The sequence below is a fragment of the Pongo pygmaeus genome, chromosome 3, assembly GCF_028885625.2.
Source record: "Pongo pygmaeus isolate AG05252 chromosome 3, NHGRI_mPonPyg2-v2.0_pri, whole genome shotgun sequence".
In the NCBI taxonomy this organism is placed as follows: domain Eukaryota; kingdom Metazoa; phylum Chordata; class Mammalia; order Primates; family Hominidae; genus Pongo; species Pongo pygmaeus.
In genome coordinates, this window is record NC_072376.2 from 47520539 (window position 1) to 47546547 (window position 26009).

At 39.5% G+C, this 26009-nt stretch overlaps 2 protein-coding genes across 4 annotated transcripts in view; one reads left to right on the plus strand and one right to left on the minus strand.

Moving 5' to 3' along the window:
- The window catches only part of CNGA1 (cyclic nucleotide gated channel subunit alpha 1), a 57441-nt gene extending 55131 nt beyond the window's left edge, over positions 1-2310 (minus strand). For 2 of the 3 annotated variants that reach the window (XM_063663632.1, XM_054485937.2), the window contains exon 1: positions 2004-2151. The gene's annotated coding sequence lies outside the window, so the exon portion shown is untranslated. Of the gene's footprint in view, positions 1-2003 lie in introns of all 3 variants that reach the window. The other variant, XM_054485935.1, reaches the window with a different exon arrangement.
- Positions 2292-24959, plus strand: NIPAL1 (NIPA like domain containing 1). Its single transcript, XM_054485939.2, has 6 exons — positions 2292-2407; positions 10709-10975; positions 15761-15817; positions 18602-18692; positions 20490-20650; positions 21174-24959. The coding sequence occupies exons 1-6, from the start codon at positions 2362-2364 to the stop codon at positions 21782-21784; spliced, it is 1233 nt and encodes a 410-aa protein (XP_054341914.1). The 5' UTR covers positions 2292-2361; the 3' UTR covers positions 21785-24959.
- Positions 24960-26009: the final 1050 nt, after the last annotated feature.

A 26009-nucleotide genomic window follows, 5' to 3' on the forward strand; every position in this document is an offset into this window, starting at 1 on the left:
TATGCAACTGGAATTCAATAAAGATACATTTTTAAAGTCTGTTTTGTTTTTTAATGTCCAATTACCAAATGGGTTAAGAGCACACACTTGAAGCCTGACTTTCTTGGTTAGCATCTTGGTTCCACACTTACTGGTTATGTGTGCATAGGCCAGTTACTCAATCTTTGTGTGCCTCCATTTCCTCAGCTGTAAAGTGGGGGTAATAGTATCTACCTTACAGGATTTTCATGAAGATTTATAAAGCAAATATTTACAAAGAGTTTAGAATAGTGCTTGCCACATAGTAAATGCTATCCAAGTGTTTGTTAAATAAAAAATAAGCACCATAGATCACGTTTACCATCATTACTAATTTTTGATGAAGACAAAATTTTAAGTTGGAAATCCAAAGAAAACGTTTAAATAGAAGTCTAAGTTTTGGGCCGGGCGCGGTGGCTCACGCCTGTAATCCCAGCACTTTGGGAGGCCGAGGCAGGCGGATCACGAGGTCAGGAGATCGAGACCATGCTGGCTAACATGGTGAAACCCCGTCTCTACTAAAAAAAAAATACAAAAAATTAGCCGGGCGTGGTGGCGGGCGCCTGTAGTCCCAGCTACTCGGGAGGCTGAGGCAGAAGAATGGCGTGAACCCGGGAGGCGGAGCTTGCAGGGAGCCGAGATCGCGCCACTGCACTCCTGCCTGGGCGACAGAGCGAGACATCGTCTCAAAAAAAAAAAACCAAACCAAACCAAACAAACAAAAGAAGTCTAAGTTTTAAGGCTTGTTATGGAAAATTGGCATAAATCTCCCTCGCTTTCAACTTTCACCTATTCCACTCTCCATGGTGTTCCTTCTCTGCAAAGTCATCACATATATTATAAAAGTGGGTGCCTTGGATTGGTATGTTGACTGATTTGTTCTTAGCTCTTCTCTCATCCGCCTAGGAACAAGGAAAACAAGATTGAGGCCTCTGCTATGAAACTCTTAGGTAATAAAATTAATAGCACTGTTCATGCCTACCTAGAACAAAGGCTACCTGAGTACATGAGAATATTTTCCTCAGTGTTAAAATGCCAGAGCACAAAGGCACCCCAGTTCTCCCTGGTAAGGGTTTGAGCCCGAATTGTTCACCGCCCCACCCCTCACCTTTTTTTTCTTGAGACAGGGTCTCACTCTGTTGCCTGGACTGGAGTGCAGTGGTTCGATCATGTCTCACTGCAGCCTCCACCTCCTGGGCTCAAGTCATTCGTCCTCCCACCTCAGCCTCCTGAGTAGCTGGGACTACAGGAGTACACCACCACACCTGGCTAATTTTTGTAGAGACAGGGTTTCACCATGATGCCCAGGCTAGTCTCGAACTTCTGGACTCAAGAGAGCCACTCGCCTCAGCCTCCCAAAGTGCTGTAATTACAGGCGTGAGCCACCCGCCAGCCCTGCCCACTCCTTGTTTTGTATATACCTGCTATCAGGTCTTCCAACCTTGGTTTGGTTACTTAACCTTACTCTTTGCCTCTAATCCCTCATCTGTAAACTGAGCGTTAATAGACTGCTGTGAGATTTAATTAATACATAATGTGCCTGCATATGTATGGTATAACAAGGATATCATAAACATTCGTTATTAATAATTTGTGGGGATAGGTCTTTCCAGTTTTGGCATTGCTTTTCCCTTAAAGGTTTATTCCAAATATCCCTATGACCTAGAAAATGGGGCAGAGTAGGGGGAGTTGCCTGCTGGAGACAGAACGGGGAGTGGATGGATATAGCGGGCGTGGACGGACGGACAGCGACAGAAGCTGATAACAGCACAAAGGGCAAAGTCTGCTCTGCAGCCCCCAAAATAAACTTGAGCCTGGCAAGTGGCGCAGAACGCCAGCGGTCAGCAGCTTCGGTGCAAAGCAACTAACATCTGAAGGCTTCCAAAAGCAGCAGGGCTCTCTCTAGCGGGGGAGACTTTTCGACCAGAGAGGAGCCAGAAGGGGGCCTCAGTGCAGCCTCCACTCCATTCAATTCCCGGAGTTACCTTGGCGGGCTCCACGCCCCGAGAGACGCCGTTGCTCTATGAGGCGTGTCTGTTTCTCTAGTTCGCGGCTCCAGCAGCCGCGCCACAGGGCAGCTGCTGCTACTCCTGCCAGATACACGAGTTATCACCGGCCGCCCCCAGGCCTGCGGGGGCCCTGAGAATTCGCAACAAGCCCCGGGCCGCGGGGCGCGGCTGGCGCTGAGGCCCCGCCTGGCCATGCCCATTGGCGGAGGCTGCCCCGGGGGCGGGGTCAGGACGCCCGATTCTCAGACCCCGCAGCCCCGCCCGCCGCGGGTGCGTGTGGAGAGGCCCAGGTGAGGAGCCAGCGCCCGCGTTCCGGAAGCCCCCTCCCGGGGCCATGGGGGCACAGGTGAGGCTGCCGCCCGGAGAGCCCTGCCAAGAAGGTTTGTGTCTGTCCTGAGCCGAGGGACCTGGCAGCTGGGTGGCGAAGAGACCGGGTGGGCGGTCCTCGGATACTTGCGGAGACTGGAAAGGGGGGCTGTACCGACTCTAAACGTAGTCATTCACTCATTCATTCATTCAGTCAGTCGGCCGTCCAGCCAGGCGTTCAACACTTATTTATGGGTGCCTAGGCGGTTCGGGCTGTGCTGGAAAACCTGAGTGGAATAAGGCAGATGGGACTCCCACTCGATTCGCGAGGCCGACCCGTGTAAATTACCGCGTGCTGCGTATGGGACAGGGAAACTCTGGATGCTATGGGAAGAATCCCGAGTCCCTCTGAGAAGGACGTTTCCTCTGACTCAGGCTCGCTTCCAGAGTCTGCGGCCGACGTCACCCGGTGGGCAGAGGGCGTGTCTGCCTGGGGGGCCCTTGGGAGTTCCGCGCTGCGCCCTGCGCTGGCTCCTGGGGATCGAGTACCGCGAGAGGTCGGGCGCCCGGGGCCGCGGGGGTGGGCGCTGGGCAAGTCTGGGCTGTCCACGTCTCTCCTCTTCCTTGGAAATGAAAAGGTCTCCAAACCCACGAGCCTGTCTGACTCGCTGTGCAGTCACTCTGGCTGCTTAAGACGAGAGCCGTACTGGAGAGGAAACCTGGAACCGGGAGCACTCGTTTGCAGGCTCTTCTTACTGCTTCCCACCTGAGCCCTGTGAAATCTCTGGGCGAGGCTCCTTGCCCTTCGCCAAGTGTTCGCAACACTGGCGGGCTTTCTGCAGTCTCCATACAGAAGGCCCCAGTAAAAGTAGGGAAGGGGGTAGGGGGAGCGACTGGAAGGATGTAGATACATTGAAATGATGGTTTTCGCCGTACCAAGGAGAAAGCGGCTTTTTAATTTACCTGATAATACAGTAAAGGGGAAGGGAGGTAGTGAAAGGCATGGTAAGAACTACTATATATATATATATATATATATATATATATATATATATATACACACACACACACATATATATAGTTCCCTTACATATATATATGTATATGTATATACACCTTTGCAAAGGTGCTCGCGACTTCCCTGGTTTCCTCTCCTCTTGACTCTTCCAGCTTATTCCTTTTTAACAAGTGAGCTTGTCAAAACCATGCCAGCAAGGAAGAGAAGGGATACCAAAAAAAGGAGAAAAATGCCTGAACAATTCACAAGCTATGAAAAAAAAAATTTTAAAGCCGCTGGATCTAGAATTATTTTCTAGTCTTTTTTTCTCAAAAAGAGTAAAAATGCCTGAACAACTCACAAACTATTAAAAAACAAAAATTTAAAGGCAGCTGGATCTAGAATTATTCCCTAGTCCCTTTTTTTCTCAAAAAGAGAAAAAATGCGTGAACAATTCGCAAACTATTAAAAAACAAAAATTTTAAGGCAGCTGAATCTAGAATTATTTCCTAGAGAGTCAGGTTGTGTGCCCTTTTTCTAAATAATTTCTAACCCAGCAAATCTGACGGTTACTAACACACCCACCCTTGTTTACCCAAGGATCTGTAAGTAAGGAAGGTATATGAATTACACCCACTTGTTTGAGCTTCTGGATGTTTTTCCTGCTTTGCTTATGCATTGAGTTCCAACAAGAAACATTTAAGCTCCAGGCTTAATACCTGTGATTAACCATGGTAATTAATTGTGTGAAAAGCTGGTGAGAAAGACTTAGAAATCTGAATGCACGTTATTAGTAGTGGGAAGAGATTAGGCTTTGGCATCAGACAGTCTGAGCTGTAACTTAGCTTCCTTGAGCGTTTTGCCTGTCTATAAATTGGGGATCATCCCTCCAGTTTACAGTTCTGAAGAGTAGGTGCAGGTGGGATTACGTATGAACTACACCACTCAGAGCTTGACATGGAGTAAACAAAGACTCAATTTTTCACTTGTTCATTCAAATAACAAGAGTCCCATGTGCCAAGCACTGGCATAAGTGCTAGGATAGAGGGATCTGCAAGACAGTCTGGTCCTAGACTCTAGGACTAGGTTCCTGCTCTCAGGCACCTTACTGTTCAGATGGCAGCCACTATGCAAGAAACAAAGTAATTTAAAAGATCATTATAATAGCAGTAATATATCAAGAGTGTTGGGATATTTAGATTGGGTATTCAATGAAAGCCCCTTACGAAAGTGATATTCAAGCTGAGACCCAAATGACAAGGGGTCAGTCATGAGATCTGAAGATAGAACATTCCAGTTGAACTTCCATGAAGAAAGTTAATTTCATACTTTGGTTTTGACTTTTTTTGTTTTTTTGAGGCAAGTACCACTCTGTCACCCAGGATGGCATGCAGTGGTGCAATTTCAGCTCACTGCAACCTCCACCTGGATTCAAGCAATTCTCCTGCCTCAGCCTCTCAAGTAGCTGGGACTACAGGCACGTGCCACCATGCCCAGCTAATTTTTGTATTTTTAATACGGGTTTCACTGTGTTGACCAGGCTGGTCTTGAACTCCTGACTTCAAGTGATCCTCCTACCTTGGCATCCCAAAGTGCTGGGTTTACAGGCGTGAGCCACCCCCCACCCCACATTGGTTTTGACTTTTAACGCTATAGATGCTTCAAAAGAGTCTCTAATCCAAAATTATCTTTAAAAGAAACAAATTCAAATATGTATGAAGGTTGTTATAAAGCTGTAATTAAGCCATATGAGGAGGTCTATTTGATTGGGAACATATGATGGAAAGCAACTGAGAGGTTCCTTTAGATTGGGAAGGCAGGAAAGGCCTCTCTGAGTTGCATAGTCCTCTCACTCAGAAGAAGCTAGCTATGCCAGCCAGCACTCTGTAACAGGCTCAGGAACGGCTGCTTTTTAAAAAGCTTAAGGTGAGAAGGAACTTATCCTATGAAAGGAACAGAAGAAAAGGCAATAGTAGGGAATGAGGTTAGACAGCTGGAGACAGGATTCCACAGGGCCTTATAGGCTATAGTGGGAATTTTGGATTTTTTTCTGAATGAGAAGGGAAGCCCTTGTGGAGTTTTGGAAGCAGGAATGACAAGATAAGACCTACTTGTCTAAACGTTCATTTCACCTGATCCTTCTCCCACCTACTCTTTAGCCACATCTCATACCATCTCCCTTTCTGTCACCCCAGGCAACCTGGCTGACCACAGTTTCTTCAACCCCTCAGGGTTTCTGCTTTTAGACTTAGCAGAGAGGCTCTTTTGTTTAATCCTGTTTTAAAAAATATATTCCTTGATGCTGCTTTTACTGCTTGCTATGGCACTCTTAACATACGTATAGGTATTTGTTTGTGAATCCTATCTCCCCGCACTGGAATATAAGAGAGCAAGACCATTGTTGTACCCATTTTTCTATCTCCAGATTCTAGAAAATGCCCAACAGTTAGTACACCATACATATTTGTTGAATGAAGGAAAAGAAGATTAGTGTTTCAGAGAGGGGTGAGAGGGAGAGTAATGCAATATGATGTCAGAGACGAGCCAGTTTCAGAGCATGAGAAGCTTTAAAGTTCAAAGTTAGTGAGGAGTTGAGATTTTGTTGTAAGTTGAGATGAAAAACCATGACAGGGGACAGGGAGTATTAAGCCAGGGAGTGATATAACCTACTTCCCACTGGTTAGCGTTTGGAGAATAAATTGTAACAGACATAAAGAGATTTCATTCAGTCATTCCTATGCTAATATGAATACGCAGGTATATCACATATTCTTGCTTAGGTTTCTAGGTCAGCTGAAGGTTGACTGATCTAGATGGGGCTCACCTATATGTCTCTGCTTCAGGCTACGTGTCCACCTGGGTTTGGCTCCTTCATGTGGGATGAGCTCAGATCTGCTCCCTGTGTCTTCATTTGGGTGCTGAGGCTGAAGGGACAGCAGCTCCTCAGGGAATTACAGAGATGCAAATGAGTAAACCCAACCACATAAGCATCTTTGAAATCTAGCTTCATATCACTTCTGCTGACTTCCCATTGGCCACCAAATCACTTCCAGCCCAACATCAGGTGAAGCACCTTTGCCCACATTGGGAAAGGTAAGGGGCTGAATATTGAATGAATAATAATCCAAACTATCACAGTAGAGTAGATGGTGAGACCCCGAACTGGAAATATCTTGCGGTGATTAAAAAGGTAGTTTTATACAATCATTGACTTTCTTAAAACCAGATTTCTATTCCATGTAATAAACTGGACAATTTAAATTATTATTTAAATTTATATTATTATTCTCTATAGGCAAATATTTGACAAATTATTAAAAGCATTTCATCCTTATATAAACACGAATAATAAATCTCCACTGGCTTTTTCGTGTACTCTATGTTTTTATTTTTCTGAAATAGAATGCTGGCTAGGAATTGGGTTACTTGGCCCTGGTTTTAGCAGTTACATAACTTTGGCCAGTGTCACTTAATATATTGGCATCAGTTTCTTTAAAATATCTCTCCTCTATCCATGCCTATGAGTTTAGAACTTGTCCATCAGCAACATTTATGAGGCACTAGTATTGTAAGTAATTCTGAGAACAAACATAGGTTATGATCAAACTTTAGAATCATTGAGTCAAAGTCCCTCATTTTACAGATGGGGAAACTGAAACCAAGAGCCATTACTCAACTTGCCCATGATTATAGATAGTAGATCTTCATTTTTAAATGTTAAAGGTGTGTGTATGTAAACTATTACACCTGTACATAGAAGATAAATATTAGGTTGAAACATATGAAACTACTTGTCATAGGGTTCAAATTGTTCAGTTATCATCAATTTCATATAGTTCAACATAATATAAGGACATTAGGAGTACTGTTTGTAGGACCTGTAAATTACTTAAATATCAACCAACTATAAAACAGAAAAATTAGTTGTGTGATAGTTATACAGTGGAATTCTCTAGAACAGTGGGGGAAAAACAAATCCTGCAGCCTCATGCATCATGTTTTGATGAATCTCAAAAACAAGTCACCAAAGAACAAATTCTTTATCATTACACTTTCATAGGTGCAAAAAGAGGCAAAAACATTTTCAAGATATATGGAGAAAATCTTTTGTATAAGCAAAACAATGTTAAAGAGAAAATCAGGATAGTTACTAACTCTGAGGGGTGATGCTTTATTTCTTAAACTGGCTGGTTGATACATTGGTATATATATTTATAATATATATTTCCTAAATATTCATTACTCTCTATTTAGAAAAATAACATCAAAGAAGAAATACATGTTCGTGGCTAGTAAGAGTATACCTTGGTACAGTCACTTTAGAGGACTATTGATAGTGTCTGTTAAAAATGAAACATAGTGAATGTAGTAGATGTTCTCTTTCTGTGGAATAAAGTCTTGATTAAACTCCCTGGAAAATTACTGTGCTTACTTGAATCTTGATAAGCCAATTGTGACTTGAGATGTCTTTGATTCCTTTAAAACACTCCAAATTCCCTGCCCACACACCCTCCATTACCCATCTCTCTCCTTCTCCCGTAGGCCACTCCATATCCACTAACCCATCCTTTCTTTCCTCTTTCAGTCATATCTGCTGTAGACTCTCTCCCTAACATGTTCCCAAAGCATAAAACAATTTAAGTCCTAAGGTCAGTAACCAGACAAGATTTTTATTATTTTTCCTACCATAAAACTTGGAGCATTCATGCCTGCTAGTTGCAATGAGAACTTGCAAAATGCAACAGTGATCATTTGATCTCCCTTATGACCCTCTGCTCCCACACCCCCTACAATGTCAGAAACATTTTGCTGTATCAACAGCTTAGAAGAAATATTGTTTCACTGGAATGAGATCCACCCACACTGATTTCAGAGACAAAGTTTTGGAGTGGTTATGTTAACTGCATAGTAAATGATATGAATGCAGCCATGAAATTCACTGGTAAGTCAGGTCTGATGTTTTCTTAGGAATGAATGTAATCAAAATTCTTACAAAAATATACTTAATCACTTTCCCTTCTTGGGGCTTAGATGAGATAAACATCGTGTGGAACAAGATTGCTAAGGGCTAGCTTGCTTGAAAAATTGCAGCATCAGCCTGGCCAATGTAGTGAGAGCCCATCTCTACAAAAAAAACTAAAAAAATTAGCTGGGCATGGTAGTGCATGCCTGTGGTTCCAGCTACTTGGGAGGCTGAGGTGGGAGGATCATTTAAACCCAGGAGGTCAAGGTTGCAGTGAGCTGTGATGACACCACTGCACTACAGCCTGGGTGACAGAGTGAGACCCTGTCTCAGAAAAAAAAGAAATGAAAATCTGCAGCAGTTAGGGTATTTAGTTTTGACTTCGAGTTTATTCTGGATTTCTGTTTCTTTGTTTTGTTTTTTTTTGTTTTTGTTTTTGTGGAGATCTCGCTATATTACCCAGGCTGGTCTTGAACTCCGGTGCTCAAGCAAACCTCCAGCCTCTGCCTCCCTAAGTGCTGGGATTACAAGGGTGAGCCACCATGTCCAACTATTCTGGATTTCTGAAACAAAGTTGGATCATTTTCAAATTACAGAGATAAATGAAATAATAGTCATGAAAACCTTGAATTCCATTATTTTATTATTTTCCAGACCTGAACTTCATGGGTGTTTCTTAACTTTGCATGTGGTAAAATTCAGGTGGCTTCATGAAGCTTTGCCAGAGGTACATGGTCCACTTATGGAAGTCTTGTTGCTAAGACATCATTTGATCAAACTGCCTTTTGTTGCTTATATGCCTTCTTAAGATTTTTGAAATGTAAAACTTTTCTAAAAATTGAATTACAAAATTGTTTCTGATTAATTTTCCTTTACCCTCTTTTGTTTAGGGTAATTCATAATGGGAGAATTTGCCATTTTTAAAGGAAAGATGGGAAGACAGAACATCTTGTCACAATGTCACCTTGTTGGTGTCTTTTCAAGTGGAGAACAGATTATAAAAAGTTTCTTACATAGTGTAAAACGTTTTCATTTTGTATTTTAGTGTTTAGCCTCAAAATTCCAAGACATTTATAATAGTGGACTTGGTTCAGGGGATTTACATGCTTCTTTGAATCTCATTTTTTAAAAAGCCTAATGATATTTAAATTCATTTTTTATTAGATTCTGTTTTCTTTAGGAGAAAGTGGATTAATAGACCTGAAAAATCAAGGAAAGTGGTACAGAAAACTAAACCCACTTTTAAAACGTTTTCTGAAATATATAACTCTTCATACCCACCAAATGACTCATACCCCACCAAATGAGTTAGACAGATTTCTTCTTTTTTTTTTTTTTTGGAGATAGTCTCGTTCTGTCACCCAGGCTGGAGTGCAGTGGTGCAATCTCAGCTCACTGCAACCGCCTCCTGGGTTCAAGCGATTCTCCCGCCTCCACCTCCAGAGTAGCTGGGACTATAGGCACGCACCACCATGCCCATGCCCCGCTAATTTTTGTATTTTTAGTAGAGATGGGGTTTCACCATGTTGGCCAGGCTGGTCTCGAACTCCTGATCTCAAGTGATCCACCCGCCTTGGCCGCCCAAAGTGCTGGGATTACAGCCATAATGCCCAGCCAATTTCTTTTTTCTTTTTTTCTTTTTTGAGACAGGGTCTTGCTCTGTTACCTAGGCTGGAGTGCAGTGGTGTGATCACAGCTCGCTGCAGCTTCATCCTCCTGGGCTCAAGCGATCCTCCCACCTCAGCCTCCTGAGTAGCTTGGACCACAGATGTGCGCCACCATGTCCAGTTAATTTTTCAATTTTTTTTATGTAGATGGGGTTTCACTATGTTGCCCAGGTTGGTCTCAAACTCCTGGGATCAAGCAATCATCCCACCTTGGCCTCCCAAAATTCTGGGATTACAGGTGTGAGTTACCGTGCCCAGCGAACAGATTTCTTGCAATGTGATTTCTAGACTGAGGTTGCTATGCTTTCTCCCTACATTCAGGCCCCACAAGCCCTGCTTTCCAGTAGCCAGGCTGATAATGCAGAGTGAAGTAGATGTGATGGGCTGTGTTGAACTGTTGAGCACAAGCCAGGTCTGAACAGCTATTCGCTGCTCCATCAAGTTGCTGATTCACCAGAACAAAGACATAAGTGTTCCCAGATCGAATTTATAGGGGGAATCCAGGCTTTCATGTGAAATTGCTCATTTTTAAATGATGACAGCTAAACACTTTAAAATCATTTTTAAAAATCTGTGCAAGCCAAATTGACAATGTCTATAGGCCTGTGGGCCACCTGTTAGGGACTTCCCTGCATGTAGTAAAATGTTTCAGTACCATGCACTCAAGGCTCTGTTTCCTGCAGAAAGCCAGTAAGCATTAATACCTCTCCCTTTCATTCCTGACATTCTCTTCTTTCCTTTTTTCCAGGATATGTGCTGTCTCTGGTCTGTCCAAACTCCTCCCAGGCTTGGTGTGAGATCACAAATGTGTCACAGCTGCTGGCTTCTCCTGTGCTCTACACGGACCTGAATTCCAGCATAAACAACTTGAGCATTTCAGCAAATGTAGAAAACAAATACAGTCTTTATGTGGGCTTGGTACTGGCAGTAAGCTCAAGTATTTTTATTGGCTCCAGCTTCATACTGAAAAAGAAGGGCCTCTTGCAACTGGCCAGCAAGGGCATTACTAGAGCTGGTAAGAAACACATGCAACTAATGAATTTAAGTTTCTAACTGCAGAAATGATCCTGTTGTAAGACCACATCTCAACAGTACTCTTATAAACTTGCTTGTGTAATTATAGTTATTGATTTTTTTTCCATATGGATGTTAGAAAAATACTTAGGTCTTTGATTAAAATGAATAGAAAACTCATGGTTAATGAAGGGATAGTCAGGCAGACCTACTCAACATCTTAAGTGTCACTATAACTAACAGCCTAATTCTATTGTTATCCATCTATTGATTTAATAAATATCTATTAGGTGCCAAACACTGCTAGGGAAGGTCCCTGTTCTTGAGAATCTACTATGAATAAGCAAGTAAACCTATCAGCAATAAAAAAGAATACATGTACAACTAAGAATTATCCTAGGCTACAGTAATAATAACTCACTGGCTCGGTTTATCTTAGTCTCTATCTTCTTGATGGAGTCAGCTGTGTCTCCAAGTCTCTGATCTCTGCCACCTCTCCAACTTCCTCTTGCTTTTCTCCCCGTCACCTACTTTTCTCTTGTTCCTGGAATACATCTGGTTCTGTCCTACCCCCAGGTCTTTTCCCATTGCATGGAACTCTTCTCCCTGCCCTTCATTCAGCTGACTCATCCTTCAGACTTCAGTGTGAGTGGCATCACCTCAGAAAGGCCTTCCTTGACCATCCTCTCACAGCAGGTCTCCCCACCCCACCCCCATTATTCTCTGCCATTGCACTGATAGTTTCCCTCACCGTACCTAGGATAATTTTTAGTTGTACATGTATTCTTTATTGTTGCTGATAGGTTTACTTGCTTATTGATAGTAGATTCTCAAGAACAGGAACCTTCCCTAGCAGTGTTTGGCACCTAATAGATATTTATTAAATTAATAAATGGACAACAATAGAATTTGGCTGCTATTTATAGTGACACTTAAGATGCTAAGTAGGTCTACCTGACTATCCCTTCATTAACCATGAGTTTTCTATTCATTTTCATCAAGCATACTATAAGATCTAAGCATTTTTCTAACGTCCATATGAAAAAAATCAATGATTATAAATTACACAAGCAAGTTTATAAAAGAGTACTATTGAGAGGAGATTTGTACTATCAGAAAACATATGCTGTATTAAAACAATTTGATACTGGCATTAAAGCAGACAAAATCATAAAAGATAATTTAAAACTTATAAATGGACCCAAGTATATATAACAATTGAATTTGTTATTTTAAAAAGTGACATTTCAAAACTGTGGAGAAAGGACAAATCATTCAAAGTATTGAGACAATTGGGAAAAATTAGAGGGGAAAAACATGAAAGTTCTGCTTCACACCATTCAGCAAAATACATTTCAGATAGGTTAGAATTTAATTTAAAAATAAAATAATTTTTTTTTTTTTTGAGACGGAGCTTTGCTGTGTCGGCCAGGCTGGAGTGCAGTGGCGTGATCTCGGCTCACTGCAACCTCCACCTCCCAGGTTTAAGTGATTCTCCTGCCTCAGCTTCCCAAGTAGCTGGAATTACAGGCATGCACCATCACGCCCAGCTAATTTTGTATTTTTAGTAGAGACAGGGTTTCACCATGTGGGCCAGGCTGGTCTCAAACTCCTGACCTCAGATGATCCGCCTGCCTCGGCCTCCCAAAGTGCTGGGATTACAGGTGTGAGCCACTGCGCCCAGCCAAAAAATGAAATAATTAAAAAAAAAAAAGAAGGCTTTTCTAAGCATAAAGATAATTTATTTTATATAGGAAGAGATTATCTAGATTGACAAAAAAAATCCTATATGGAAACACTTTAACTGAAACTAAAAAGCAAATAATATATTGGGGGGAATATGATGAAATATGTGACAAAGTATAGTTTCATAATATATAAAAAGTGACTGCAGTCAATAAGTAAAAAGGTTAGTACCCTAACAGAAAATAGACCTGGCATATAAACAAGAAACAAACAAAATAAGAAATGCAAATGACAAATAAACATACGTAAGTAAATATTGTTTCACTAGTACCCAAAGAGATACCAACTAGACAATAGTCTGGTTCAGTGTGGTAACATAATTCCAACTTAGTTATTTGCAAATGTAATGACCAATAAACATACATAAATAAATATTGTTTCACTAGTACCCAAAGAGATACCAACTAGACAATAATCAGGTCCAGGGTTGTAATATAATTCCGAGTTAGTTATTTGCCAATTTCTTAAGAAGAAAGTCCTAAATAAGCACAGTTAACTACTTTGCGAAATAGTCTTCATAGCTTATATATCCTGTTTAATTATAACAAAATCAATTAGGTCAAATGCAGAGGGCTAAGTATATTAAAATTGTTAAGAAAACTCCATTTTCTGTAGTAAATATAATGACAAAGTCACAGATGAAAGTAGTAGGAAGATAACCTTTTGAATACCTTAAAAACATTTTGTCCTTTTCAGTAGACAAAACAGAAACTTGATTTCAGCATGACAAGCTAGAGAATAAGCAGAGTGCATCTGCCTGATGCTTGTTATTCTCTCATTGACTAATCCAAACTCTCAAAAGCTCTTATGTCAACCATCTTCTTCCCTTTACAGTCCTCATTAGTACCAATGTAATTTACTATTTATGTTTTCTGTTTTTAATTTTAAACATAGCTGAAATGAAGTATTTATGTCCACACCTCTGACTGACATAAATACGGTGAACCTGGTGATTAAATAAAATTTCCTACAAATTAAGAAAAACTTATGATTTGTGGAAAAACAAAGGGGTGACATGGAAACATCATACAGAAAGTTTTAAGCAATGCTAAGCAAAAAGAGCAAAGCTGGAGGTATCACAGTACCTTCAAATTATACTATAAAGCTATCATAACCAAAACAGCATGGTACTGGTATAAAAATACACACATAGATCAGTGGAACAGAATAGAGAACCCAGAAATAAAGCCACATACCTACAACCAACTGATCTTTGACAAAGTTGAAAATAATATACGCTAGGGAAAGGCTACCTTATTCAACAAATGGTGCAAGGAAAATTGTAGAACCATATATAGAAGAACAAAACTGGACCTTATATCTGACCATATACAAAAACCTACTCAAGATGGATTAAAAACTTAAATGTAAAACCTGAAACTATAAAAGCCCTAGAAGAAAAACTAGGAAAAACTTCTCTGGCCATTGGCCTAGGCAAAGAATTTGTGACTAAGTCCTCAAAAGGAAATGCAACAAAAACAAAAATAGACAAATGTGACCTAAAGTAAAAAGCTTCTGCAGAGCAAGAAAAATAATCAACAGAGTGAAAAGACAGCCTGCAGAATAGGAGAAAATACTTGCAAACTAAGCATCTGACAAAGGTCTAATTCCCAGAATCTACAAGGAACTCAGACAACTCAACAAGAAAAAAACAAACCCATGAAAAAGTGGGTAAAGGGTATGAACATACGTTTTTCAAAAGACATGCAAGCGACCAACAAATATATGAAAAAATGCTCAGTGTCACTAATCACCAGAGAAATGCAAATTAAAACCACAATGAGATACCATCTTACACTAGTCAAAATGGCTATTATTAACAAGTCAAAAAACAACAGATGTTGGCAAGAATGCAGAGAAAAGGGAATGCTTATACTCTGTTGGTGGGGATGTAAATTAGTACAACCAGTATGGAAAACAATATGGAGATCTCTCAGAGAACTAAAAATAGAACTGCCCTTTAATGCAGCAGTCCCACTACTGGGTATCTACTTTAAGGAAAAGAAATCATTTTATGAAAAGACACTTGCACTCAAATGTTTATCACACCACTATTCACAACACCAAAGTCATGAAATCAACCTAAGTGCCCATCGACAGAGGACTGGATAAAGAAAATGTGGTATAATTATATATACACACCATAGAATACTACTTAGCTGTTAGAGAAATGAAATCATATCTTTTGCAGCAACATGGATGGAACTGGAGGCCATTATCCTAAGTGCAGTGACTCAGAAACAGAAAATCAAAAGCTGCATGTTCTCACTTTTAAGTGGGAGCTAAACCGTGGGTACACATGCACATTCAAAGTGGAATAATGGACATTAGAGATTTCAAAAGGTGGGAGGGTAAAAGGGTAGAAGCAGGTGAGGGATGAAATACTACCTGTTGGGTTCAATGTTCACTATTCAGGTGATAGATACACTAAAGGCCAGACTTTACAGTAGATTTATGTAATACAACTACACTTGTACCCCTGAATCTATTTTAAAAATCAGGAAAAATAAAACAAAAATGAACTCCTGATGCATAAAAGAATAAAATGGGTGACAAACAGAAAAATGCAGATTGAAATGACATACCATTTTAAGACTATCAAATTTGCAAAGTTTTTAACAAAATTGACATAACTTTTCTGGAGGGCAATTTGGTAATACATGTAAAGTCCTTTAAAAAATGCATTTCCTCCTACCCAACAATTACACTTCTAGGAATTTATCATGGAGAAATAATCATTCCAGTGTTGCAAAGGTAAATGTGTAGGGAGGTTTGTGAGAGCATTATATTTATAACAGAAACATGGAAAAAAATCTAAATGCAATTAATCCATTAGGGGATTTGTTAAATCATTGTAAATTGGGGGAAAAAAAGCTTTAGAAGAGCTTTGGAAATGACCAAGTAAATAAGCTAAGAGACTTTAGATTTACTGACTTAACTTTTCTAACCATAATCCAGTACGCTTCCTAGAAGTCAGTTCTTCAAACTTTCCTCCAGTGTAGAACCCATTTTTTGTTAATTTTTACTTTTTGTATTTTAGGACAAGGTGGACATTCTTACCTGAAGGAATGGCTCTGGTGGGTAGGATTGCTGTCAAGTAAGTTTTTAATACTGAGAATACTGTTTATTTGTAAGATAATAAATAGATTACATGAAATTTTTCATAATTGGTTAATCTTCCTGTCAAGAATGGAACAAGGATGGAATTTAAGTCTAAAAATTTTTGTGTTAGTATAATATATTGTCCTGTATATACTATTATATATAAATAAATTAATTTTTACTCTTATTTCCCACCCCCTGTGCTCTCAGTACTGTCCTGGAATGCAAGAGAAAAAGTTGACCTTTGAAATATTATGTTTTAACCACAGACTTCTTGTATTTTCTTCACCATAACAATAGAAAAAAGTACTTTTCTTTCATATTTTCCCACCTCCTAATTTGAACCTGTGACTATTGTAGCTGCATATTTTCTCAAGAAAGAGTACAGTTTCCTTGCCAGGACAACAACACAGATAAGTGAAAGGCTTCTGTGGCTGCTTGGTACTGAACAAATGGAGAAGAAATGAGGGGTGTCAGCACTCTCCTTCCTCCCAGACCTGCTGTGAGGATTAAACGAGACTTTATAGGATCTGAAAGCACTTTCTAAATGCTAATGTGATATCCAAATAGAAGGCAGTGTTCATCTCCCTCAGCCACTTTTGCTGACTTCAGTCTCCCAACTAAGTAAAATTTCTTAAATCCCAAAAGTGGAAGCTCCCCTCAAAAAGGGCATCATAAATTCCCTCTGTAGCCAGGAGTCTTAAAGCTTCCCTGAATTTCCCCAAACCAAGCAACACATTTCAGTATTTGTAAGATCCTGTTATGAGAAGGAACTGGGTACCTTTTCTTTAATAAATAGTGGAATCTAAAAGGATGATTAATAAAAAGAATTTAAATATGTATAGCCCCTTCAGTTTTTATTGTGGGTTTTTTTTTTTTTTTTTTTTTTTGATATGGAGTCCTGCTTTGTGGCCCAGGCTGGAGTGCACTGGCACGATCTCCGCTCACTGCAGCCTCCGCCTCCCAGGTTCAAGCGATTGTCCTGCCTCAGCCTCCCGAGTACCTGGAATTACAGGCGCACACCACCATACCCAGCTAATTTTTGTATTTTTAGTAGAGACGAGGTCTCACCATGTTGGCCAGGCTGGTCTCGAACTCCTGACCTCAGATCACCCACCTCGGCCTTCGGAAGTGCTGTGATTACAGGCATGAGCCACCGCGCCCAGCCACCCCTTCAGTTTTTACGGTGCTTTTACATCCATTTTCTTTATTTGAATAAAAATTGACAAGGGCTGCCTGGGAAGATTCCAGATAGGTATTTGGATCATTCTCTTTTTATGTCTTACTTGCATCTCCCCACCCTCTACCCATACTTTATAATGAAAATATAAGGAGAATATTATGTGGCTACATTTGCAATTTTGTTTTCACCGTGTAAAAAAGTTTATGTCAGTATTGAGAGAAAAGCATACATTAGAGATTAAGTAAGTGACATACATACAGTACTTTAATGGAAAGCTATCTATAAAGATAAAAATATAAATAATATAAAGTATCCAAGGAAACCTTAATATTCCAAGAAAACTGCCACGGTTTTTTTTAGACAGAGTCCTGCTCTTGTCGTCCAGGCTGGAGTGCAGTGGCGTGATCTTGGTTCACTGCAACCTCCGCCTCCCAGATTCAAGCGATTCTCCTGCCTCAGCCTCCAGAGTAGCTGGGATTAAAAGTGCTTGCCACCACACCCAGCTAATTTTTGTATTTTTAGTAGAGATGGGGTTTCACCATGTTGGCCAGGCTGATCTCGAACTCCTGACCTCAAGTGATCTGCTCCGCTCTGCCTCCCAAAGTGCTGGGATTACAGGCATGAGTCACCATGCCTGGCCTTGCCATGATTCTTTTGATGAGAGCAATGTCTTCATTATTCTGTTCTGTAAGTTTAGATTTGTTTAATGATGTTTTCCTAATGGTGAATACTCCTATAGATTTGGGGAGATGTAGCATAGCAGCCAGACAAAGGGAAAAAGAAAAAAATCATGCTGGTGTTCCTTTCTCTCTCTACAATAAGCATTTGCTTGGTGTAGTTGCCAGCATGAAATACTACATTCCGTGGGCAAGTTTCCAGCTGTGTTCTGTGAGAATAACTTGGCCCCAGTACAAGAGCCCAGCTCTTGAAGGGATTTCTCTCACTCTAGAAGTTATTTATAGCACACTATATCATGCAAGTCTAGAGTTCCTCAGATAAGAAAAAGATCACATTCAGGAGCATATCATGACTTTAAAACAGCTGCCTGGATCTCGTTAAGCTACTGAGATACTGTTAGTTGCTTGTAGATCACTTACAATAGAGGGATATCTAACTTCATGGGCCTATGGCAGGTATTTCTGGCTATTCCCTACCTACATACCAGATTTAACCATTCTAATTTTCCGAGCTGGTTTTGGTTTCTGTGGGTAACCTACAAAACTGTAGGTATTCTTGAGCAAGTGAAATAATTCTCTGCTTACTACAAAGCTACCTCTACTAGATTTCATCAGAGTCACCAAATATGTCTTCAATATTGAAGTAGCGAAAAATTTCTATTGAAAGCCATTTAAAATGAGTACTCATCTGTCACCATTTTTTGCATCTTTTGAGTTTGTATCACCTGGTATTACAGTTTGTCTGCATCTCTTAATATTAATTCTCTCCTACCCGCTATAAAACACGTTACATCATTCTTTTTAGCTAGATCTTCCCATGTATTTGGGTTAAAAGTCCACTGCTTTGCATGAGTCATTTGTTTTTCTCTTCTGACAAGTAAGCCCATTTTTTATATCAATATCTCTGCTTGCTTTCTAGTGGGAGCAGGAGAGGCTGCAAATTTTGCTGCTTATGCTTTTGCACCTGCCACCTTGGTCACCCCTCTGGGTGCTCTGAGTGTTCTCATAAGGTATGTGAGCAACAGGGAACTTGGCTTCTGTAGGTATTTTAAGACCAAGATAAACTTAAACCATAAGAAACATATGGCTATGGATATCTAAAAGCACACACACAAATCTAGACCAACCTGGGCTCTAAAAGTCTAGATGAACCCAAATTATTTCTGAGGCTCCTGGGAAGCTTTGGACAAGTCACTCAGCCTCAGTTTACTCATTCATAAAGTGAGAACAATACTTTTTCTTGCCTGAAATCACAAAAATAACTTGAGAAGACTATAAAATAACAGTAGAAATAGGAAATAGACTGTCACATTATTATTTTAAAAACCTAAGACACAGTGAGTTTGATTTCCTACTAACATAAATGTGTTTTACATTGGTAACACTGCAATGAAGCATAGAAGATTTTTTAAATCTCTCATCAGAACAAATTACCAGAGTCCTATCACCTCTTTTTCTCATCATAGTGGTTAATGACCATAGTTATCAGAGGACTTTTACAAGCATGGTGTTTTGGTTAAATTTTAACTCTCACTACAATTCTTGCATTGTTTGCTGGATACTTCTGTTTGGAGACCCTGTAGTTTTAATAGTGGAAACAGGAATAATTTTCCTATTTCATGGAATGTGGATCTAATTTTTCTGAGTTTATTATGATCCCAAATGAATGTGTTTCATAAGCATATACATTTTTGTCTGTTCTTTTCTTGTCTTTTTCTTTTCTATTCATTATCCACCTCTAGTAGAAAACTTATGATTGAGCCTACTAAATTCTTTTTAGCTTCCTTATAGGATTGTTATGAGAATTAAGTGAGTTAATACACATAAAGGCATGTCAAACACTTGTCTATGCAATGAATAGCTAGTAGTAGTGCTAGTAATAGTAGTATCTTCACTAAGGCTGCAGTCCTAAAAGTGGCCACATGAGGGCAACTCTAGGAAAGCACCTGGTAATTTATCATAATCTTGAGAACAGATAGGCACTTAATTGCCTTCATGGGGATGCCAGGGCATTAGAGGAAGGAGGCTGGCTTGCAGAAACCACAGCAACTGAAGCATTAGCAGTACTGGATAGGTCTAAGTATCAGAGCAGTAACAGTGGTAAGGAAGTATTTTGATATTTTGAAAGTCTGTATCAAGCTTCTCCAACCCATGGCCCATGGGCTGCATGTGGCCCAGGACAGCTTTGAATGTGGCCCAACATAAATTTGTAAACGGTCTTAAAACATTATGAGTCTTTTTTGTGATTTTTTTTCTTTAGCTCATTAGCTATCATTACTGTTAGTGTATATTATGTGTTGCCCAAGACAGTTCTTCCAGTGTGGCCTAGGGAAGCCAAAAGATTGGATACCCCTGGTCCGTTTGATTGTAGTGGTGTGAACTAGCTGATTATTAGCCCTGCACAGAGTAATTTTTCTTTAGGAATGTATCTTTCTTTGAAACATCCATGGGCTTACATATTCCAAATGTATCATGCCAGTAAGATATAAAAGATTTTCTATCTTGCTTGGCTTTACAGGAAAATACGGGTAAATTGAAAATGACTTGAGTAGAACCTCTTGTAAGATCACTGGAAGATTATGGGATATAGAATATTATAGCTCTTTAGATATAAAAACAATGAAGCATATTTGATTGCCCATCAGTTCTGAGTTTCAAACCAATCTAGGGTTTTCAGTGTCATATAGCATATTCCAGTCAGCTCATTGGGATACGTGGTGGCATATACCACAGTTTGACTTCTGAGCTGCCATGGGATCAAAAGGTAATTGAACTATAGTGATTTTTAATTTTTTCTCTCTTAACAGTGCAATATTATCTTCCTACTTTTTAAACGAGCACTTGAACATTCATGGGAAAATAGGCTGCATATTAAGTATATTGGGGTCAACTGTGATGGTTATCCATGCCCCACAAGAAGAGGAAGTCACATCTTTGCATGAAATGGAAATGAAATTGAGAGACCCAGGTCTGTGATTCAACCTAAAGAACCACTCAAATTCTGCTCCACTTTCTCTCCTCACCAAATAGTATCTGTAATAATATTGTAATAAGCTTTCTACCTTCTGGGCTGCATTGTGGGTTGTGAGACACAGTGAGGTTTGATTATTATTTCTCCTGAAAAGATGGCAGAACTTATTTTTGTGTTCATGCTTCCCCTCTTACACAATGAAAGGGAGAGATGGGGATGGTAGAGGCAAAAGACATATATATTCAAAATCAAATCTTTGCCACTTTCTTCCTCTGAAAATAAAAAGTTAATCTGATAATATTTGCCCTAGCTCATAGTGGTATTGGTGAGATTTAAATGATATGTTTGTGAAAATCCTTTGTAAAATATTGAGAACTATGCAATAGAATGTTGTTTTTTAATTTGATCTCACTTCTATTTCTAAAATACCTATGCTCTTAAACTCATGACTAACAAGATTTCAGAAAGGTATAATCCTGTGAGCATTTTCTAAAGTCAGATTCTTTTCTCCTCCTAACAGGGTTTATTTCCTTTGCTGTGATCGTAACTGTGATCTCCTTGGTGCTCATTTTGATTGTGGCTCCCAAGAAAGGACAGACCAATATATTGGTTTATATTTCAATCTGTTCCTTGATTGGAGCGTTTTCAGTTTCTTCTGTCAAAGGCCTGGGAATTGCCATTAAGGAGCTGATAGAATGGAAGCCAGTTTACAAACATCCCCTGGTCTTTGTTTTGCTGGCTGTACTTGTGCTTTCAGTAACTACACAGATTAACTATCTCAACAAGGCACTGGACACCTTTAATACCTCTATTGTGACACCCATTTATTATGTATTCTTCACATCCATGGTAGTGACTTGCTCTGCCATCTTATTCCAAGAGTGGTATGGCATGACAGCTGGAGATATCATTGGGACCCTGAGTGGATTCTTCACTATTATCATTGGCATCTTCCTTCTACATGCTTTTAAAAATACTGACATTACTTGGAGTGAGCTTACATCCACCGCTAAGAAGGAAGCCGTCTCTCTGAATGTCAGTGAAAACAATTATGTTTTGCTAGAGAACTTGGAGTGTTCAGCCCCGGGATACAATGATGACGTTACCTTGTTTAGTAGAACTGATGACTGAAGTCTCTAGAAACACTGAGTTTTAACCAATATGAGACACACGAAGAGGAAAATGAATGCTTCCTTCTTGGAAGAACTGCTAGGAAAGTTAGCATTTTTACAGTTCTAATTTAGATGTGAGGCCAAGTAAAAATGCCATTTTTTTTGGCCATCGAATTTGAAAATCAAATTGATTATCCTCCAGAATTTCTACAAACTTTGAAATACTCTCTGAGGATCAAAGAACTCAAAGAGCTATCTGTGTCTTAGAATAATCTCCTTCTTCTGGTCACAATATCTTTGTCTCTGCCAGGTGGCTCTTCATTTCTTTGGTGGCTATTTTTAGACTTACAGTCATTCACCAATATACAGTTAGCAGTGTTCTGATAGACAGTTTCAGTCATATTCTCCGTTGAGTCATAATTTCAAGTTATTAAAACTGAGAAGAGAGGCCAGGCATGGTGGTTCACACCTATAATCCTAGCAGTTTGGGAGGCCAAGGCGGGCAGATCACTTGAGCTCAGGAGTTGGAGACCACCCTGGGCCACAAGGCGAGACCCTGTCTCTACAAAAAATACAAAAATTAGCCAGGCGTGGTGGCACACGCCTGTAGTCCCAGCCACCTGGGAGGCTGAAGTGGGAGGATCGCTTGAGTCTGCGAGGTTGGGGCTGCCGTGAGCCCAGATTGTGCCACTGCGCTCCAGCCTGGGTAACAAAGCAAGGCCCTGTCTCAAAAAGAAGAAGAAAAAGGGCCAGGGGCTTTTGCTTTAAAAAACTTTTTTTAAAACTGAGAAGTGAGATCACAGGTGCTTTGTTCTTCCTTCTGCACCTTCCTTCTTAAACTAGATAGCTAATTAGTTATTTTAAGAAAAAAGAAATTTTAAAAAAAGCCTGCTTTATTTGTTAGTGGGCTAGAATACACAAGACACACCCACCCATGAAGAGTTTATGAATTGTAACTTATTGACATATCATAGGAATTTACTACCAGTTAAAGAGGGCGAACGGAGGAAGAGAAAAATACTTCAGATAAAGGAAAAAGTTTTCTTCTCACAAAAACACAGACACGTGATTGTTTTCACAGGTTCCATTAATTAACTCAGGTCTGGAAGACATAGGACAAAATGGAGTTTCTGAAGAAGTCCAGGTGAATTCAGCTTTGGAGTCACTTATGTTCATTTTTTTTCCCTTTCTTTTACTATTATCCTAAAGGTTATTTTTCTTGTTGATATAGAGATTTTTGTAAAAGATTGCTACATTATTTCAGGATTATATCCTACATTTCAATTGCTCTCAAATGTTTTATCCCTAAAGAGTGAGTTTTCCACAGACTGGAAGCAACTAGAAAAATCTTTGTGAAAAATCTGAACAAATTATCATCATGGCTCTCTTGAAATTTTGCACTTTCACCCTTATTAAGGAAATTATAATTAGTTACTAACCTTTAAAAATAGGTATATTCTAATAGGATAGAAAGTTAACTTCCTGGCAAACAAAATACTAAGATCTCAGGGGCTACTGCAGGAAAATACCTTTTTTGCACATTAAAATGTTTATAAAATTTTCCTCTCTCATTTCAAATGCATGGCAGGAATAACATTTTTGGTGGTCTTTAATGTGATGGACAGATTTGCTGTCACTTATTGATTTTATGGAAAATAAATTGACTATCTTATTTTTATACTAATCTTATTTTTCTCAAAACAAAAATCCTAAGCAAAAAGTTGTCATTAAAAAAAAAAAATTCAGGTTGACTGAATGTTTTTCTGCTCTAACCTTAAATGTTATTAGGTTTGGTTTTTGTTTCTCAGCTAGTTCAAGACTACCTGAGGTAATAATGGTAAACTTTATTATTCAGAATTCGATTAAACTGACTTCAGCATTTCCGCAGTTCTATTAAACAATGACTGACGTTCACATTGACAGCCTACCTGAGATGGCTGCAAGGCCCTAATGTTCCATTATACATTACAGTCTTTTCAGCATAGTTTAGTGTTGAGTGCAATTCTAATGCATTCTACGTTTTTGAAAATCGATAATCCATGGAAGGTCCATGGGTTGATACCTCAGGTCAAAAATGTGTTTACTCTGTTGATTGCTGTTTCACTTTACTTGTATATCAGATATATAAGCTATGAACACAAGTTTGTAGTAAAAGTATCTTCTGGCTGGGCAATGGCTCACACCTGTAATTCCAACACTTTGAGGGGCTCAGGTGGGAGGATTTCTAGTCCCCAGGAGTTTGAGATCAGCCTGGGCAATAAATTAGACCCCATCTCTCTAAAAAGTGTAAAAAACATCAAGAGGCTGAGTCAGGAGGATCATTTGAGCTTACGAGTTCAAGGCTGCAGTAAGTTATGATTGTGCCACTGCATTCCAGCCTGAGTGACAAGAGTGAGACCCTGACCCAAAAAAGTATCTTCTGATAAAGTGGCATTTGAAAATTGCAGAAATTTTAATATTTTTTCTTTTAATATTAAGAACTTTATTGCTCTCTCTAGGACACCTTCTTGGTGAGGAAATTAATGGCACTTTTCTTGACATCCAACCTGGGACTCTGGTGATTCTCTGTTCTGGTGAATTTAAGTTTCAGACATTTCTTTGTGTCACCTTTTACAAGGTGTTTGCCCTTGGTACATTATGACCAGATCAAAGGTTCCCAAACACAAGGCTCATTGTGTACCCTGGACAGGAAACTGAACTGGTGTTGACATGTATGCATGCTCAGGAGGAAGACTGGGAAAGATTTAATGAGTTGAAGTATGCTGAGAAACAATGAAATATTTGAAAACTATCTACATAAAAGTTACTGATGCACATGCATTAAAAAAACAAAATGTTATTGCAAATCTAACACTAAAAAATTTTTGGCTGGGTGTGGTGGCTCACACCTGTAATCCCAGCACTTTGGGAGGCTGAGGCGGGTAGATCACGAGGACAGGAGTTCAAGACCAGCCTGGCCAACATGGTGAAACCCTGTCTCTACTAAAAATACAAAAATTAGCCAGGCATGGTGGCGGGTGCCTATAATCCCAACTACTCCAGAGGCTGAGGCAGAGAATTGCTTGAAGCAAGGAGGGGCAGGTTGCAGTGAGCCAAGATTGTGCCACCGCACTCCACCCTGGGTAACAGCAAGACTCTGTCTCAAAAAAAAAAAATTCCCAAATAGGAAGATATTCTCTAAGGAAGAATAAAATGCTGGACCCTTGTATTCAGACTATTAGTCTTAACTGGTAGTTTATAATTTTTAATACTTTGTCATCATGTACATATCTTAAGATTTATTATGTGAATATCTGCATGTGTATCATTAAGGATTACAAAGTTGTGCTCACACAGGACAAATGGAAAGATTTTCCTACTTCTGTAAAGATAAGTTTCCTTATACTTTTGTCTTACAATTTTATTCTTAGGTCAATGGTTATTTATTATAAGTTCAGATTGCACAATTTTCATAAGACCCTTTGGATTTAGCACATGAAATTGACACATATTTTAAAGTGTTAAATACATGGAAAGCATCTGGCATTATGCCTGATAACAGGCACTTAGTAAAATGTACTTTTCTTTGAATCAACATTTGAATTCTTACAGTCTTGTCACTAGAGACTTAAGGACCATTGAGTGCCTATTTTTATACATTCATCTTTTCTCAATTTGTCACATCTCATTTTAAATAATGCAAGTGAAAGTGAATTCATCATATTATCTCAACACCAATACAAAATTATTCCAACAAAAATATTTTTCTTAATAAAACCAGAAAAACTGAACTAAATGCTATTTACCCCTTCCAACAAAGCTTTGTGGAAAAATATATGAATATATGAAATGTTCTCAAATATTTTGAATAAACTGTTCATGAAGCCTTATATTTTGCAAGTGTTTTTACTGTTCATTTTAGAAAGTTTATAAATCTTAAATGTTTGTATATTTTTCATTTGCAATAAAATGTTGTTTAATTATGCTTTTGAGTTCAGTTTTTAGTTTATAAATGTTAAGCATATGTAATGGCAAAACTATTCCCATTTTGTTTTGAGATTAAAAGGAAAGTTTCAGGCTGGGCCGGTGGCTCATGCCTGTAATCCCACCACTTTAGGAGGCCGAGGCAGGCAGATCACTTGAGGTCAGGAGTTCGAGACCAGCCTGGCCAACATGGTGAAACCCTGTCTCTACCAAAAATATAAAAAATTAGCTGGGTATGGTGGCATGCGCCTGTAATCCCAGCTACTTGGGAGGCTGAGGCA

Excerpts from the sequence above, each read along its gene's own strand:
- NIPAL1 (XM_054485939.2), top strand. The coding sequence starts at position 2,362 with ATGGGGGCACAGGTGAGGCTGCCGCCCGGAGAGCCCTGCCAAGAAG. Across the intron at positions 2,408-10,708 it reads CGGAGAGCCCTGCCAAGAAG|GATATGTGCTGTCTCTGGTC; the intron begins GTTTGTGTCTGT and ends CCTTTTTTCCAG. Across the intron at positions 18,693-20,489 it reads GCTCTGAGTGTTCTCATAAG|TGCAATATTATCTTCCTACT; the intron begins GTATGTGAGCAA and ends CTCTCTTAACAG.